Source organism: Chrysoperla carnea, chromosome 4 (genome assembly GCF_905475395.1).
Source record: "Chrysoperla carnea chromosome 4, inChrCarn1.1, whole genome shotgun sequence".
NCBI lineage: Eukaryota > Metazoa > Arthropoda > Insecta > Neuroptera > Chrysopidae > Chrysoperla > Chrysoperla carnea.
This window is the reverse complement of record NC_058340.1, coordinates 23,973,954-23,991,836: the sequence shown is the minus strand read 5'-3', so window position 1 is coordinate 23,991,836 and position 17,883 is coordinate 23,973,954. Positions and strand designations below refer to the sequence as shown.

At 30.6% G+C, this 17,883-nt stretch overlaps 1 protein-coding gene across 1 annotated transcript in view; it reads left to right on the top strand.

Moving 5' to 3' along the window:
- The window catches only part of LOC123297267 (ankyrin repeat and BTB/POZ domain-containing protein 2), a 73,356-nt gene that overhangs the window by 53,617 nt on the left and 1,856 nt on the right, over positions 1-17,883 (top strand). Inside the window, exons 3-7 of the mRNA XM_044878866.1 lie at positions 12,687-13,317; positions 13,522-13,698; positions 13,766-14,204; positions 15,184-16,934; positions 17,549-17,848. Of these exons, the coding sequence (XP_044734801.1) occupies positions 12,687-13,317; positions 13,522-13,698; positions 13,766-14,204; positions 15,184-16,934; positions 17,549-17,848 (3,298 nt within the window). The remainder of the gene's footprint in view (positions 1-12,686; positions 13,318-13,521; positions 13,699-13,765; positions 14,205-15,183; positions 16,935-17,548; positions 17,849-17,883) is intronic.

The window sequence follows — 17,883 nt, the reverse complement described above, 5'->3', positions numbered from 1 at the left end:
AAATCCTATATTATAGGTATTGCGATTTCAGACAATTTCTTAGAAGATGATTTTTTTACTTTTGGACCTAAATTACTATCAAAAATTGATAGTGTCAAAAAATTTTGACACAAAAAATTTTAGAATTTTTTAATTCACCGATAATATCTCAAAAAAACCGGGTACAATAAAAGTATAAAAATAATAACACTTTGTTTGATAATTAGTATCCCTTTACCCTTAGGGATCATTATATACCACTTTCGAGAAAAGTATGAAAATAAATTCTCCAATTTGAAGACTTATTTTTACAAGTTGTAATACTTTTAGGTAAAAATGCGTATTTACAACTTTTGAACCACTTTGTAGAGGTGCATCTATCGCTTTTTGAACAAAATGAACAACAATATTATGTAAAATAATATAATAACAATCAGTGTATTACATATTACATAATTATACTTTTTTTTATATACTTAGGTATAGCAGATATATAAATTTATCATTTGCATATAAATCATGAAATAAAGTATATTAATAATATAATCACATGTATCTCCTATATATCTTTGAAATAGATACACAGGCTTAGTTCTAGTACAGTAAAAGATGGTACAAAAACGGCTAATAAAGGAAAATGGAAGAAACCGCTCACATTTTGCTCATGGAATGTGTTTCTTGGGTGTCAAATATTATTAGTAAATTAGTAACGCATGAGTTAGTGGCGCAAATGTTTCTATTTGTTAATTAACAATAAATTTTTAATTTTTTTAATCTCTTGAGAATGAACGAAAGTTCGAAAAATTTTTTAATTATTTATAGTATGTATTACCAAAAACCTGATATAAATTCAATTAAATTTTTAATTCTATGAAACGATCAATGTTAAAGTACACTTAACAAATTAGTAATTAGGCAATTTGTATGACGTAAATGTTAAGTGTCTGTCAAATAATCGAAAACTATTATACCTGTATAACGAATACGTAATTCAAGTTGCCTATTTATTAATTTTGTTAGTCAACTTTAACATTAACCGTTTCATTGAATTAACAATTTATTGTTTATTAATAAATCCAACATATGCGCCACTAACACATACGTTACTAATGATATTTGACACTTAAGAAACACATTCCATAAGGTTTTAGCAAAATGCGAGCGGTTTCTTTCATTTTCTTTTATTTGTAACATCTTTAATTGGACTAGTACTACATCTCTAGTGTATTATAATAGTGTAGTGTTTTTTTTATACTCTCAATTTTCATATTAAAAACATATAGATTTCTAAAAAGTTATTATGAATAATAAAACAATAAAATATATTATTATTATTATCAATAAGTGTATGTAGATTTTATATAATACTCTGAAGTTGAACTGACTCTCAATTCAACTGATCTACCATAAATATTGTTTATTCAGTCCATGTATTTTACCTATCTTTTTTATATAGGCATTCTCACATAACACGAAATAACGTTATTGCTATAAAAAAAAACCCGGACGAAATAGCACACATGTATTCGTCAGCTTAAAGATGTTCTTCCATGCATTATCTTTTTATCTTCTATTGATCGTAACTATTTAAATTGATAAATCCGTTTTGGATCAGCGAGACATCAATCGTATAACACTCCTCGGAACAGATTCTTAATTCCTCAAGTTAAAAAACTAATTAATTAAATAAAAATACAAAATCAATAAAATTAAAAATATAAAATTTTAATGGTGGAAGCGCGGATAATATTAAAGCCACATATTATTATACCACTACTTCAATTTACATCTAGGCATTTAAATATCACGAGTATGACAGAATAAATGCGTTAATCGACAAGTGTCAATGATACAACGGATGCCAATTTTGCTCAAGAAACCAATCTATTGTATAAGATACCCACTCAGATCTTATCTTAAATAAACTTTATCGAAGTGTAATCTGTATATAAGGCATCAATCCCGAAGGTAATTTATAATTATTCATTATTATTTAATCATATTCACTATATCAAATATAATATTATTATATATCGTGTATTTATCTTTTATCGTTGTATTTTGTATATGTTTAACAAAATGTATAAGGCTATTCAAATACATAGAAATTGTGTAACCTATTTTTAAGTTTTTGTGTTTGAACTTGTTTTTTTATAACTTTATTCATAATCACTCTAGACATTAGTCTAATGGTTACATTTGATTAAAATATATCAGATATTTATTAAGGTTGTTTGGGACTTTGTTAAGAAACAAGAAGAAAAATAATATATTATGAAATGAGGCGCTAGATTGGTAAAAAACAAATAACTAGATGTATGAGTAGTTTCCGAAATCTATCAGTAGTTTCCGAAATCGTTCAGCGAAGCGGGTGATTACTAATTAACTTATACTATCTTTATAAATTATAGGTTTTGTGCTATTCTGATTTAAGAGCTATATTATTGTAAAGTTTCATTAAAACCCATTAGTTAGTTTTGGAGGATTCAGCAACAAAAAAATTAAATTTCATTAAATGGTGGGAGCGCATATAAATCATATATAATTATTATATTACAACATATTATGTACTACGTATTTTTAATAGTATTGAGGTATTATTTATTATTATTCAGGTATTGTCAATAGGTATTTATTAGAGCTATATGCGTGCACAGTGAGCTCCACTTTCCAATAGACGTGGCCTTTCCAATAGAAAGGAGTAAATTTTGGGTTTAACGGGATGGGTTTAATGGGATGGGTTGGGCGAGATGGGTTAAGCGGGGTAGGTTTAGCGGGCAAGCTAAGCATAGTATAGGTACTAATGAACTGGAGTTACGTTTCATTTAAATTATACAAAATTTTGAATTCATGGCCCTATTTATATATATTTTATAATTCAAATATGTTTGAATATCATTGTATATGGTATAAATTATTTATAGTTTTTATATAAATTTAAACTAATGACAAATTGAGTATTATTTTGTAATTTTAATTAATTCTACAATAATAATAATTACTATTATTATGTAAGATAGACAAGAGTTTATGAATAATTATTGTTGAATTGTTAATGAGAGATCGTGGAGTGTAATCGTTTTATTGATAAATTATTTCTTAATTTATTTTTTCGAAATAGCAATACGAACAACTATTTAATAACTTCATTTTGAGATTTTAAAGCGCCAATTAATAATTTTTTAAGATAGTGCTCAGAAATTTTATGTTTTCCTTCTGATAAGACAAGTAAAATCAATGGACATTTATAGAATTTTTCCCAAATCACCTCAATTTGTGTTTTCTTTACCAACCAACTTTGGTTCGCCTGATATCGTATAAAAAAACAATTTTCCACACACGTGTATGTACAAACGCACTCACACCCACCTAGGAACAATCTGAAATTCTAAAAGTTTGATCAGATTTAAACGATATCCCCATACTGAGAAATAAAAAATTTTTGTAATTTGTACAATTAGATGTAGGTAATAAAACTTTCGAACATTGCATTATAGATACTTTGTAAGTACTGACAAATTTGCCTAGAATGTAGGAAATATTGTGATTGGATAGTAGAAACAGAACATTAAAATCGTAAATATGTGAGTTACAGAAGAATTATCAAATGGTAAATTGTAATAAAATTTATTTTCTACCAATTTGCTGCTGAAAACTATTTTCATTTTATAATATTAAACAAGAAGATCCAGTACTTTTATAGATATATACTGCGTAAAGTGAATTTGCTCGTTAACCCGGTATATTTTCATTCCATGTATGGCGCATAACTTTTTACAGAGTAGTTCGATTTCAAGAATACTTTTTTTATTGATAGGGTATATTTCGAAATTGGTACAATATAAATTTGAAAAAGTTTTACCCCTAAAAATAGGGAATAATTGATTGTTCTTCATTCACCGAATTTTAATACGAGATCCAATTTTTATGTATTTTTATCGACTTCTCCGCCAATTGTGGACCGATTTTACAAAATTTTATATTTGAAAGGATATAGACTCTTCAGATTTTCACATAATTGCTTCATCAAAATCGGTTTAAAAATTTTTAACATATGCTTTTAACTGATACGTGTAATTGGCTTTTTATGTACGAGGGTAGATATAAACTCGCTAAAAAGTACAAAATATAAATTTTTTTGCAAAAAATAGAACCGGCGAAAAATGAACAAAAAAGTAAAATATATAATTTTAAAACACCAACTCCAATCAATATTTTCCTTGTGAGCAATTACTCAATGGCCAATTATTTTACTTTTTTTGTGAATTTTTCGTCGTTGGTTCTATTTTTTGGAAAACATTTTTATTTGGTTTTTAGAATACCAAAAGTATATATAGAGATCAGATATCTTCGTGATATTCAACTATCGTTACAACATGGAAAAATTTTCCCTCGAGATAGAATGTATTAATATGCAACATTTGTTGATAGAGGATGGATAATTATCTCACAATAAAAAAGTATTTTGATAGTTTTCTGCTTGGCTTGCTAGAACAAAACTTTCAAATTAAATATAAATAAAACCTTTAAAAAAATTAAAAATTTCATGTATGTGCACTTTATGTAAAAAATAAAAATAATTAATTAATGAAATGAACAGTGCAGAGTAATTTAATGAGTGGAATGAGTGTATTTAATTAATTATATATCTCAGTAGTAAGATTAAATGTACGGAGTGGACTACCAAAAACAATTTTGTTTAAACTTTTATTACTATGAAAATTTGTTTTGAAATTGGTATATTTTAAACGTCGATTCTAGTCACGTCGATTTCTAAGTCAAATTTTTAGTTTTTTCAATAAAACTGAAATATAAGATTAATAAAAAAAAAGAACGTGGGACACCGAGTAGAAACTATATTGCTTTCGTAACTTGGTACATTATAAATGTAGCGCTTACTTTTTTTATTTACAAAATATTTTTCTGAAAATTTAAGGTATTGATTTTAGAAATCAAACACTTGTTTGATTCTTTACAGAATTTTAATTTATAGTTACTTTTAGTTTTTACTGTTTGAATTATTTGTATTATTAGTTTAAAAAAGACATACTTCTGATTCAGTAGTCAAGCCAATATGTGCGTATATTACATTTGGTTTGATCAGGATATTTATTATGGCATAACATAAAAATTTCATTGTACTTACTTTAAATTATCTCTGTTAGCTTTAACTGTTGATAACTTTCACAACTCAATTTTTTTAAATGATAAAACATAAAATTTTGACAACAAATACAAATTGGCAGTTATAAAAATATTTTTGCATTTTCTCAAAATTCATGGCAACCTGAATCGATTGAAAAAGTTTTAGTTTCCTAGATAACCTAGATGAAAATAATCAGTTTTTGGTGCCTTTCTTTGTTGAACTTTTTTTGGTTTACCTTCAAACCAGCAAACAAATCAGAACGATCACGTGCGATAAGGAACATAGTTCCAATATTCTGTATTTACTAAAAAAAATGAAATTTTTTCACCGTCTGTGGAATGAGATATTAATAATCCAAATATTCATATAATTAACATTTTAAGTTTTTTGCTTGAATTAAATTTAAATATGTGTGTCACCCTGCACAAACATAATTTCTATTCAGCACGTATCTAAATATTTTTTTATTTGATTATAATTATATAAAATAAATATTAAAATATTTTATGTTATAAAAACAAGTTTATTTGTTTATTTGTTTAATAAAATTACACATATCTAAATAAATAAAAATAAATACAATACATAATTTTTTAGTGCTCCGTACTTACTGTAACAATAATAAATAAGGGCTCTAGAGACAATCAATATAAAATCCTAAATATATGAAATCTCAATAGCACTCGTAAGTTTCGGCGCTCTTATTGAATCAGTTAATTCATTGATCTTAAATTCTTAGCGAATAGGGTACTTTCGGTAGTGACAGTGGTGGATTTACACTAGGGGCAGTCGGGGCTAGTGCCCAGGGCGGCAAAATTTGGAATGTGAGAAAATATTTTCTATACAATATATAATTAACTAATTCTTTTAAATAAACATTTTATTTTTCAAGAAATATAATTTATGCATTATGTATCAAATCAAAATTTTGTATGTTATAATATAGGAAATTTAAGTGAAAACTATTAAAATAGTTTAATTAATTTATTTCCATAAAGGTTTGCAAAAATAAAATTTGATATTTTTATTTTCTGGAATTGATAAATTAATATAGTTTTTTTGAAGAATTAAAAATATTTTCAAATTATGTATGTCTTTTTGATAACAGAAACTTGTACTACACTGTGTGAAACTTTGAGAACAGTAATAATAATATGTAATACATAATAAATTTTCTGCAATTAATTAGTTATTCTAATTTTTTAAAAATAAGGTATCAAAACTATTAAAATAAAATTTCAGACATAGGGCGGCATTTTCTAAAGTGCCCCAGGGCGGCAGAAATTTAAATCCGGCCCTGGGTAGTGAAAAATAAATTATGCAATTTGAAAAAAGTTAAAACTTATGTAAAATTATACTTAAATATTCTGATTTCGAGTCATAAAAGCACATTTTTCTCTTATAATATTAAAATTAAAAATCGAAATTTTTAAACTGTATATCAAGTGACCTAAAACGCGGGCAAGCCCTGATGTGATGTCTTATCGGTATGAACCATAGACCATCAGTTAGTTGAGTATAGACAGCTGGGTATAATATATCCATTGATAATAAACATTTATATTTATATATAATCAGATGTCTATGAATATATCTGTCTATGAACTTATCTGTGTTATTTCGTATAATGATACCGATATTACGTCACCAAATTGGATGCCCGCGTTTTTGACAGTTTAAAAAAGGTGTAAAATTGAATTTAAGTTTTTGGCAAGGAAGCGTGTGTATTTTTCAGAAATAAATTTTTGGTGGCTTTTTATTAGCAAAATCAACATTTTAAAGTACTTTTTACCTAGTTACTTAGTACCCTATTATTTTAGCAATATTAGATATACATTGTATGCTTTCAACTTTGACTAGTGATCATTTTTTTGACTCGGAAAGTATAAATTATTTATTACTAACAGTATTTTGTAGAAACAAACTTTAAAACCAAATATATTATCACCCAAGATAAAAATGTTTAGCTCTCAAAATAATGACAATAATCTCCAATTTTGCGAAACTCGTGGGATAAACTCGAATCGCCATGTAAATTATTGCGAAAACATTGTAATTGAAAAAATTGCATTTTCAACATTATTTAGAACAGAAATCGCATGATGTTTATCTGTAAGGAGCGCTTCAAAACATTGCCAATAATTCTCAAAAAGGAAGCTAGTAGTAATTTCAAATGTTATTGGGCCCTTAGAAGTGTTAGTCATGGAGATCAGTTTGTACCCAGTTTAGTCTGGTTAAATCTCCACTTTCCAATACTTAATTTTTTTGATAAGACTATACAAATTAATTGATATTTGTATCTTCAGGTATATGTTTTTCACGGTGCTTCCACCATGATGTTATTTCGCTGGGTGAAATTCAAAAATACCACAAATTTCTCCATACAGCTACAATGAGACTCAATATCAAAATAAATCAATTCATATGAAATTATTATAAAATTATTATAAAATTTGTGCTTTGCAAACATGTAAAGCCTTTATCAAATACGCAAAGCTGTTTAATTCACGCTTTACCAATATTGTTTTATTTACTATTTTACTTCCTATATACACATATGCTGAGCTTCAATTTTTGCTAGCCCTGCATGGGCTAACTTTTGTTAGCCCTGCAATGAGCTATTTTCCGTGCATTTCAAAAATGTAAAGCCTTTAGAAAATAGACAAAGTTGTTTAATTCATGCTTGACCGATATTGTTTTATTTACTATTTTACTTCTATATATACACATAGGCTGAACTTCAATTTTTCGAAACCTACATGGAAAATGGGCTATTTTCCTGAAATCGTTGAAACAGTTTTAAAATTGAATAACAATATAGATGTTATTCAAAGCAATAACATCTAGTTAAGACATAAAATAAATATTACTTGAAATTAATTAAGGATGTACGAGCACCAAGCCAATTTTGGATAAAAGGCTTGATTTTTTTTTTTATATGAAGCTGGACTAAGTGTCTAAATGAATTTTGAAAGTTTTAGGTGACTATACTGTCACCTCACGGTAAGAAATGCATGGCGTTTATTACAAAGCTGGTAGGATACATTAATAAAGCTCCCTGATTATTACCTATTCATATATTGATATCCAGACATTGGCCTCTTAGATCATTGTACATAAATTTAAATGGTAATCGTATATAGAAGTAACGTGATGATTCTTCACCATAATTATTGTTATCATATTAGTTGATTTGATTTTGTTATTAATATGTGCGCATACGATTGATTACCTGCTTTTACGCGTACATGTTTTATTACATTAATTGTTGTTTTGTTTGGCTTAACAAGCGCACTTTTTCTACATGAACATGTAAATAAAATTACTAAATATTTAATGATATAAAGTTCACTTTACATGACCAATTTAATTAATTCTGATTTAACAACACTCAAAGAAATGATTGATTTCAAAACAATTTCTATTCTGAAAGCATTTTAACTGACGAATCCTTACTGGTAAAAATGACCACATTTCCCATCAAGCTTAACTAAAATCCTTAAATACACATTGAAGTTGGTTCATTAGGGTATCGGACTAAACTTTTTTTATCACTTCAGGTGAAGAATTTTCATTGGATGTGTAGAAAGTGAAGTTGGTTTTTAAAAATCTTTACTAGTATGCAAGATATAAACGTTTAAAATTCCTAATTAAACAAAGCGGAAGATACTCACTAGTGACATCATACGTGGGTATCGCATTGGAGATGACATATAAAACTTTGTTTTGCTAAAAGGAGATGGAAAACCTTTGAATGCAATCTTTGATTGCTTATAAATTTTGCGTTTATTAACCAATTTTAATTTCACATTCAAATTTTGTCATGGTATTAAGTCTAGTTTTACATTTTTATGGGTAATATGGCCAATTCGAGGATTATCTCCTATCAGCATTATCCCCTATTCTGAAACCATTTCAATTGACGATTCCTTACTGGTAAAAATGACCACATTTTCCTTCAAGCATAACTAAAGCCCGCTTCGTTAAAATTAGTCTTCGAATTTTAAGAAGTTGGTCAAATTGTTTACTAGCTTTGAATGCCATAATATTCGACATTTTCGAACAAATCTTAAAAAATTATTACCTCCAATTCTCTAGTTACAAAATGTTCACTAGGCCGTATAAATAAATAAGTATGATTGAAAAAAGCTCCAAATTGGTTTTGTGAACTTAACAACGAACAACAAACAAACTGTCCCTAAAAAAAGAATGACCTAATCTAAAGATAGATGATCGCAAAATATAATTTTTTCAGTTATCTTATAAAAAATGAAAAACAATAATTGAACATGAGTTATTTATTTAACAAATTGTTTTGACTCGAATAAAAAAGGGTTCTTGTAAAACAAACTAAGAAACACTTACTGATAAGTATGGCTTGTTTTTAATACATTTTTGTAAAATAAAAAAAAAAACTACTGGTGTTAGATTGAATTACATGTTATTATCATTTATGTATAATCTTCTTAAATATCCTCTGACGTCTGCCTAATGTCTCTAAACATCTCTCGAAAAGATTAGTTGGTGTGAGGCTGCAACTATGGTTATAAAACTAGCTTATTTGCAACAATTCGCCGCTGTTGAAATAACCAACTTGGTAAGTTTTAAACTATGCCACTAGTTGAAAATTGACCATTTTTCGTATAATTTTAATACCAAGGTAAATCGAAAACAAACATAAAATCTTTTATCCAACAGTTTTTAGTCTTAAGTGAAAAATTAGTCTAAACTATTCTAAAGAAAATATTGAAGGAGAAGCAAAAACTAGCTTTAAATATGCCCGAGAAAATTATGAATCTTCTGGCGAAAGACACATTCAAATTTGGTAAGCTGTTTCCGATATTAGCACATTAGTACGTTTTATGTACGAATTTTTAGGTTAATATCTGTGTCTACAAATTTGTGTGTGTTTGTTTGACGCCATTTTTTCATTCACGATTTCTCGTGAATTAAAATTTCATAACGATCTTCGATTTGTCAGCTGTTGCAAAGAAACATCAAGATATTAGACTGACTAGTGCGGCGCATAGAAATTGGAACTGTGGGGTAAACAAACTCAAAACTTCGTGCATACAAAGCTCATTTTTAGCCCGTAAGCTACACATCTTTGTTATTAAATAATGAATATTTCAGTGTTAAGGGTAGTTATGGGAAATTATTTTCGACACCCGACTAGTTATGATGTGGACCATAAAGGTGAGACTCTAATTGAGAAATTGAGAAAAATAAATGATGTGTGAAGTTGGAAAAAACATATGGAAACTAATAACTTTTCAGCTTTGTGATCATGTTTTCCAAATTTTTAAGAACTTGATGGGGACTATTTATCCACAAAAACTTGTTGGACGAGAAGGGTCGTCTTATACGCCCCTTTCACGCGAGTCTACCATTCCCATATCAAGATGTTCCGAAAATTACGGCGTAACTTACGGACAAATGAAATGGCTACAAGCCCATCTTGATCACTGGGCTTGTATAACCACGGCCAGAACCATTTGACTGTGCTCGTCTGCAACTTACTAGAGCACAGTTGAGAAGGGTGGTATAAGACTCTTGACAGGAGACTGTCGATTGAAACCCCCGTACATGTTATTTGCACCTGCATACATCTGCATCTTACCCGAAGACGTCTCGCCTTCGGAAGACAAGTTGTTCTCAAGGAGTACCCATTAGTCTTAGTGTTATCAACCCATTTGCGGTAACTCTCTAATGTTTTATTATTATTATTATCCACAAGAAATATATGGAGTATTTTAATGGGAGAATGTTAAAACGACTACCATTGATTTATCAACGAGTTTTCCACTTCGTTTTATTTATCATGTTAAATAGATTTAAACAATAAACACACAAAAAAAAAACAATTGCACTTCTATAAATAGCTGGTTTACTACATTATCGACTTTGCTATATACCACCACATATAAAACATATACGATTATGAACCTCGTTTCCTGATTTATAATAAAATTTTACTTTCTAATGATATTACTTATACTGACTTCATGTACTTACTGCCATAAAAACAAAGAATTGAATCAGAATAATATTTAGCAATAATCTTAATATCTTACGATATCCTGTATTTAAAAAATAGTGACAATTACCGTACGGTTCGAAAAAAGTTCAGCACTTACATTGAAAAAATAATAGGAATTATTTCGTAAATCTAAGAGCAGTAACGACTTTTTATACCATGTATATATGAAATATATCAAGGTATACTAAGTTTATTCCCAAGTTTATAACGCTTAAAAATATTGATATGTACTATCAATAAAATTTTGGTATAGGTATAAAATCACCTAATTAGTCCATTTTCGGTCTACCCATCTGCCTGTCGACACGATAACTCAAAAAAAAGAAGATATCAAGCTGAAATTCTTATAGCATGCGGTGGACGTAAAAAGTGAGGTCGAGTTCGAAAATGAGCAACATAGGTCAATTGAGTCTTGGGTCCATAGGAACCATCTTGTAAACCGTTAAGAACAGAACAAAAGTTTAAATGCCCTTATAAAAAAATAAGCAACTTTTGTTTGAAACATTTTTTTCGTAAACATCACTGTTTACCCGTGAGAGTGCAAATTAAATAGTTTGTATCATATGGAAATATCAGTTATGTATGTGTGCGTAATCTACACTGTCTATGCATGGTATTTAAACACTTAACTCAGTCAATTGTTTATTTTCACTTGTTTCTTTGTGACTTTTACCCAGTAAAATGTGCGTAGATCCAGGAATCATTGTGCAGCAAAAAATGCAACTATAGTCAAATTTCTTGAAATTTAGCTGAAATAAAAAGTTTGATTTTTTGTATGAAATTGGGCTAAGTCTATTTTCAAATGTCGCAAATTGAAAAATTTTGTTTAATTATTTAGCTTTCGATATTTCGAAAACTAAGGCAGATATCGATATATTTTTGTTGAGCCAACTTGTTTACACGATTTTAAATACATTTACTTACCAAACACCTCTAATAATAATAATTAATCTGTAAAGATGCTACTGTGTTCAAATAAAAAAATATATATGCATGATTGTTTGACCTACTAAATGCAAAAACAGTTAAAAAATTATTCATATTTTATGGCAATGACGTTAATTACAGGAAACATATTAATTTTTAAAACACAAAAAAATTTATAAAAAGTAATATGGCACACAATTTATTTCAATTTATCAGTGCACAAAAAACTTGTTTGTAAGAAAAACATTTCCAATATTTGAGTATAATTTATAATATTGTAAACTAGAACTTCATACTGCTCATTTTACCCGACTGTTAAGACGAGTAAGAATACAGTGGAACCGCGGTAATCCAACAAACGTTTTGCAAGATGGTGTCGATTTATAAAATTTGTGCCACAAACCCGCTGTAGTCCGGAACTTAAAAAAGAAATACCTTGTAAACACAAACCTTGGAGAATTTATGTTGATATCGGGAGAGACTATCGGAAGATCGGGAGAGGAAGTCTCCCCGGTCAAATCTGGAGAGGTGGCAATTCTAGCCACGACTTTTCTTCGTTAATTAAGCTAATTGTATCTTTTTTTTATTTTACAGACCTTCTGGTACCTTACGAAATGAAATATCACCGCACACATCAACCGAATGTAACAATCCATGTAACTCAAATAGTTCACCAAGTTACACAAAACAATTATCGAGCTACCATCATAATTTACAACAAAATACCTCCTCAACAGTGAGCACACCACCATCCGGGCGGGTTCATACACCCGCCAATCTAACACAAATCCAATCACCACTATTATGTACACCTGAAACAATCAACATTGATCTAAGTCCAACATCTTCGTCGACAGCCCATAATCATAGTCTAAATGACAAACAAAATATTACGCAAACTTCTTCAACGACAAACGATGCAAATGTTGTTACCAACAATGATGTGGGTGGTGCAACAGATATACCTGACGGTCTGGTTTCATTGAATCAACGATCTGGTGGTGCAAGTGATTCCACATCAGTCGTTGGCTTACAGAAACAAACAAGAAGCAATATTGTTATGGAACCAGAACGAGATTTAACACCGAGTAAAATGTCCTCAGTTGCACATACAAGTGCAATAGCAACGTTGAATCGTATACCATCATCGATACCAGAACGAACACCTGCTTCGAATGGGCCTAGACCGCATCATCATTTAAGTGTGCAAGAATTAAGATTACAGGTAATTTGATTTTTTAAATATTTCTACATTTGCCAAATTTTATATGGTTCTATTTGTTTTTGCTACCAATTTCGGAAATTACTACGGGTAAGAATATTAATAATGCCCAAAGTGGCAGAATCTATACTCGACTTTACCTAGAAAAGAAATTAGACTTATTGGCAGACGAATGTTTTTCTTCAAAATAATTAATTTGAATTTTAGCACCGCGTTCGTGAATGTAACAGTTCATCAGATGACAATCGATCTTCTGGCCATGCAAGCATGTCTGACACAGGTCACAGTTCACCACGTGGTGCGTCACAGCGATCAAATCGTACAGGGAGAACTGGAGCTCAAGCTCACGGACAAAGAGCACGACATCGGGCAACTCCTGCCAAGGTAGATATTGATTGTTTTTTAAATAAATTTAAATTGAAAAGTAAATTAAAAAATATTTTGTCTTCAGTTTCATGCAGGAGGTGCTCCTTGGGCCGGAGCTGGAGGTGGATGTGGTTTAGATGATATACGACGAGCAATTCAGCAATTAAGTCTACGTTCACATACAAGCACTAGTAGCACCCATTCTAGTGCTGGTAGTGATGGTTCAGAGCGTCCACATGCTGGAAATGCTGTACATCGTCTAGTAAGACATTCATCGTTGGAAACAATTAATACAAACGTAACGTCTGCTGATGAGTTTGTCTGGGTTGATTCTCATAATCGACTTGTTGAGTTACAACATTTACCATGGACTCAACAATGTGTGCAAAGAGTTTTAAGATCAGGTCGATGTCGTGAACATTTACATCGTATTAGTTCGGAAGCAATACCACGACTTAGTTATTTATTACAACGTGCTTTAATACGTGTAGGTCGAGAAATTCAACGATTATCATCTGCCACAGGTAATAATTATTTTCAATTTGAACAATTCGCTTATTCTCCGTCAAAAATTATCAGGAAAAGTAGTTAAATCAAACGCATAAATTTTCACAAATCATCAATATTAATGATACCAACTTCAAGGTAGGCCTTATTTTTTCCAATTTTCGAAATATTGTTTATAAAAGAGAAGTTGCATGTTTTTTAATTTTATTTTTTTCGATAGTTTAATAAGAATTATTTATACTCACATGAAATTGATTCAAATTTAATGAAAGTGATTGATTTGGCCTGGAATTCAGTCACAATTGGTGCTCTAAAGTCCAATTACCATTCAAATTTCACGAATTTATTCCTCTATGGCCAAATAGAATTCTTTATTGTCCGCTTGCCTAAATTGTCTTTCCCGCGGACACTTACGATGCAACAAATCACAAAGGTCAAAGAAAATAACAACCATTACTTTGACTTTTCAGCTAATTTTAACACGTTTTAGTTTTTACTTTTTTTTATTTCCGTTCTGTGGCTCTTGACTCGTTCACATAGTAAAATATACCCGTGTTTCATAAACTGTTATAAAACATTCCATACATCTGGGGATAAAATAGCTCCAAATTAATACCATGCTTATCCACCAGGCTCACGCCTATATTATCCACCAAAAACCAATAAGCCGAGATCTTGAAACCTCGTGCTACCTCTTCCAAGCTAGAATGGCAATTATCGGGTATTATTTCTTGAAGGTTTGGTATCATCCATAAACCCCCTTTTTTTATAAAACCGAATCAAACCTTTCTTCCATTTTTTGCAAGTTATTATCACATGAAAATTCGTTAATTTAAAAATCGTGCAACGCTATTTATGTTTTGTTTAATCGCCGTATACAAAATACTTGAGAGATCTAACACATTCTTTTCATTAACTCGATAAATTTCAAATTTCCGGCACTTTTTACAAAAAAAATAACTATACAATTATAATAAAAGTTTTTTATACTCATAGGACTTTGTTCAAAACACGAAGTGGCTTCAGCTTTCAAAATTGTTTTATGTCCACCATTAGCTGATTCCTGCATTAAGGCATGTTTACGAGCAGCAACAATGTTTGCAGTATCAGGTGATTGTGTGCTTCGACAAAGTAAATCTTCCCGTGCTGGCTTGCAATTGCCAGTTGGTAGATTTCACAGATGGATGGCAGATGTCCGTTTAGGAAAATTTATTCATGAATATGCAGCTGTATATTTATGTGCTGGCATGGAAAACCTTTTAGAAGAAATATTAATGCAATGTTTACCAAGTGACTTAGAGGTTAATCTAACAGCTACAATTCTAGAACATGGAATTGCGAATAATGGTGATTTGTGGGGATTACTTCAACCATATGCTCATTTGAATGCTGGACGAATTGCTACTGGTGTGCTAGCAATGCCAAGATGGGCATCTGCTTCAAGTCTCGGATCTGGTTCAGGTAGGGATTCTGGACGTGGTTCAGGTCCTTCTGAGCCATCTTTACTGACAACTTGCGTTGGAAGTTTAGTTGAACTACAAGAATTAGTTGCAAGACTTCGGCCAAGAATCCCATTAAGTCGAGCTGCAATTCAAACATTATTTTATTTTATGAGATGTTCTCAATTGGAACATGCCGAACAAGGTACACCAGGAACTATTCAAGAACTTTGTTATGAGAGAGCTTATGTTGTATTACCGCCATTAGTTGAATGGTTACGTGTAGCAGCAGCTTTTGGAGAACATCGTCAAGCTAATTCGTTAGATCGTGACGATGTATTACAGGCAGCGCGATTATTGTTACCTGGTGTTGATTGCCCACCTCGTCCTATTCTTTACCCCGAAGAATTAGGATCGACGACTGAATTAGCTTTTAGATTTTTACTAGGGGGGAATATTCAACAAGCATTAACATTACTCCCAGCAACGACTAGGCTGGATACTGTAAATAGTAACGGATATACTGGTCTTATGCTAGCTGCAATTCAAGATGATGTACAAATTGTTACTCAACTTCTTGATGCTGGAGCAAATCCCGATATTGAAACACCCGGTCCTTCAGAGAATCAACATTGGACAGCATTAACATATACAGCATCACTTGGACATTGCAGAACTGCAAGATTACTTTTAGAACGTGGTGCTTGTGTTGAAGGTGGTGCTCGATTGAGTGAGGAACGTTGTACTTTAACCCCACTTCAAGTAGCTAGTGGAAGTGGCTGCTTAGAAATGGTTTCTTTACTTTTATCACATGGTGCACATGCATTTCTATCAACTTTACAACGCGATTCAATGTGTTATTCAGGATCTGCACAACGCGGTTGTTACACAGCAATATCCGTAGCAGCTGCGCATGGTAAGCGAGCAATTCTACGGCGCTTAGTAGCGCAACCACCATCTCCACCACGTGGTGATGTACTCTCATTAGAAGAAATGTTAGCTGAAGGTTCGTCAAATACAGAACGTACAGCCGAACCAAGTAAACCACAGTTAAGGGCTTTACAAGAAGCTATGTGCCATGGAACGGAAGCAGATCATTTAGATGTGGCTTTAGAATTAAGAGCACTTGGTGTATCATGGACATTACATTGTTGGATGCATGCATTAAGTGTCGCTTTGCAACAACGTTTAGATTGTGTTATTGATCAATTATTACAAGATTTTCTACAAGTGTGTCCGGATGATTACAGTTCCCAATTTGTTCAAGAGTGTTTACCATTATTGTTTAACATTTTTAGGTATAGCAAAGTAAGTATACTTTTAAAATTTAATTCAATCAATCTTATTTCTAAAAGATCCAACTTTTATTCTTAATAATCGCTAAAAATATTCCTGATTGCACGTTAAATAAGTTATCCAATTACATTTAATGTATTGAACCAGATTAAAAAAGCACAGTTTTTAAGTGATCCTATCCTTTTAATATATTTTTATATATTTTAATACGTTTCAATACATCAATTTTTGTTCAATTGTGCCCTTCTCCACGACGCATTCTCTATAGTATCCACAGATAGATATCCACAGAAAAATTGATGGCAAAATCACAAAATTACCCCCCCCCCCACCTCTATTTCTATCTGAGGTTGGTACTTTCAAATAAGACCCACACAATATTTATACAAAAATCCATGCAAATTTTTTTTTAATGAATCAAACCTTTTTTCGTGTTTTTAAAACTTTACACACATCCACAGCCCTTCTAATTAAAATTCACAATTAGTAGGTTCAGATTAATTTTTAACGTTTTAATTTTTGCACTTGCGAATATAATATCTTAAATTTGAAATTATGTATTTTTCTTTCCAAATTCTTTAAAACTAATTTCACTGCTAAAAACAATATTTTATATTCCTTTGCAGAAAGAGGGTACAATATTGCTTCTCGCTGATATATTTTGTACATGTTTTGGTTGGGAAGCAATTAAACCCATACACGATCCTGCACCATGTCCAGTATCGGGTTCACGAATTGATCCAAAATTTGTAAATAATCCTGAACTAAGTGATGTTACCTTCCGTGTTGAAGGACGTGTATTTTATGGTCACAAAATTGTCTTGGTTACTGCATCACCACGATTACGTGCAATGCTTAGTTCAAAACTATGTGAAGGTAGCCCACCAGTCGTTCAAATAAATGATATACGATATCATATCTTCCAGGTAAGTCACTTAAATATAAATAAAATAGGATATTA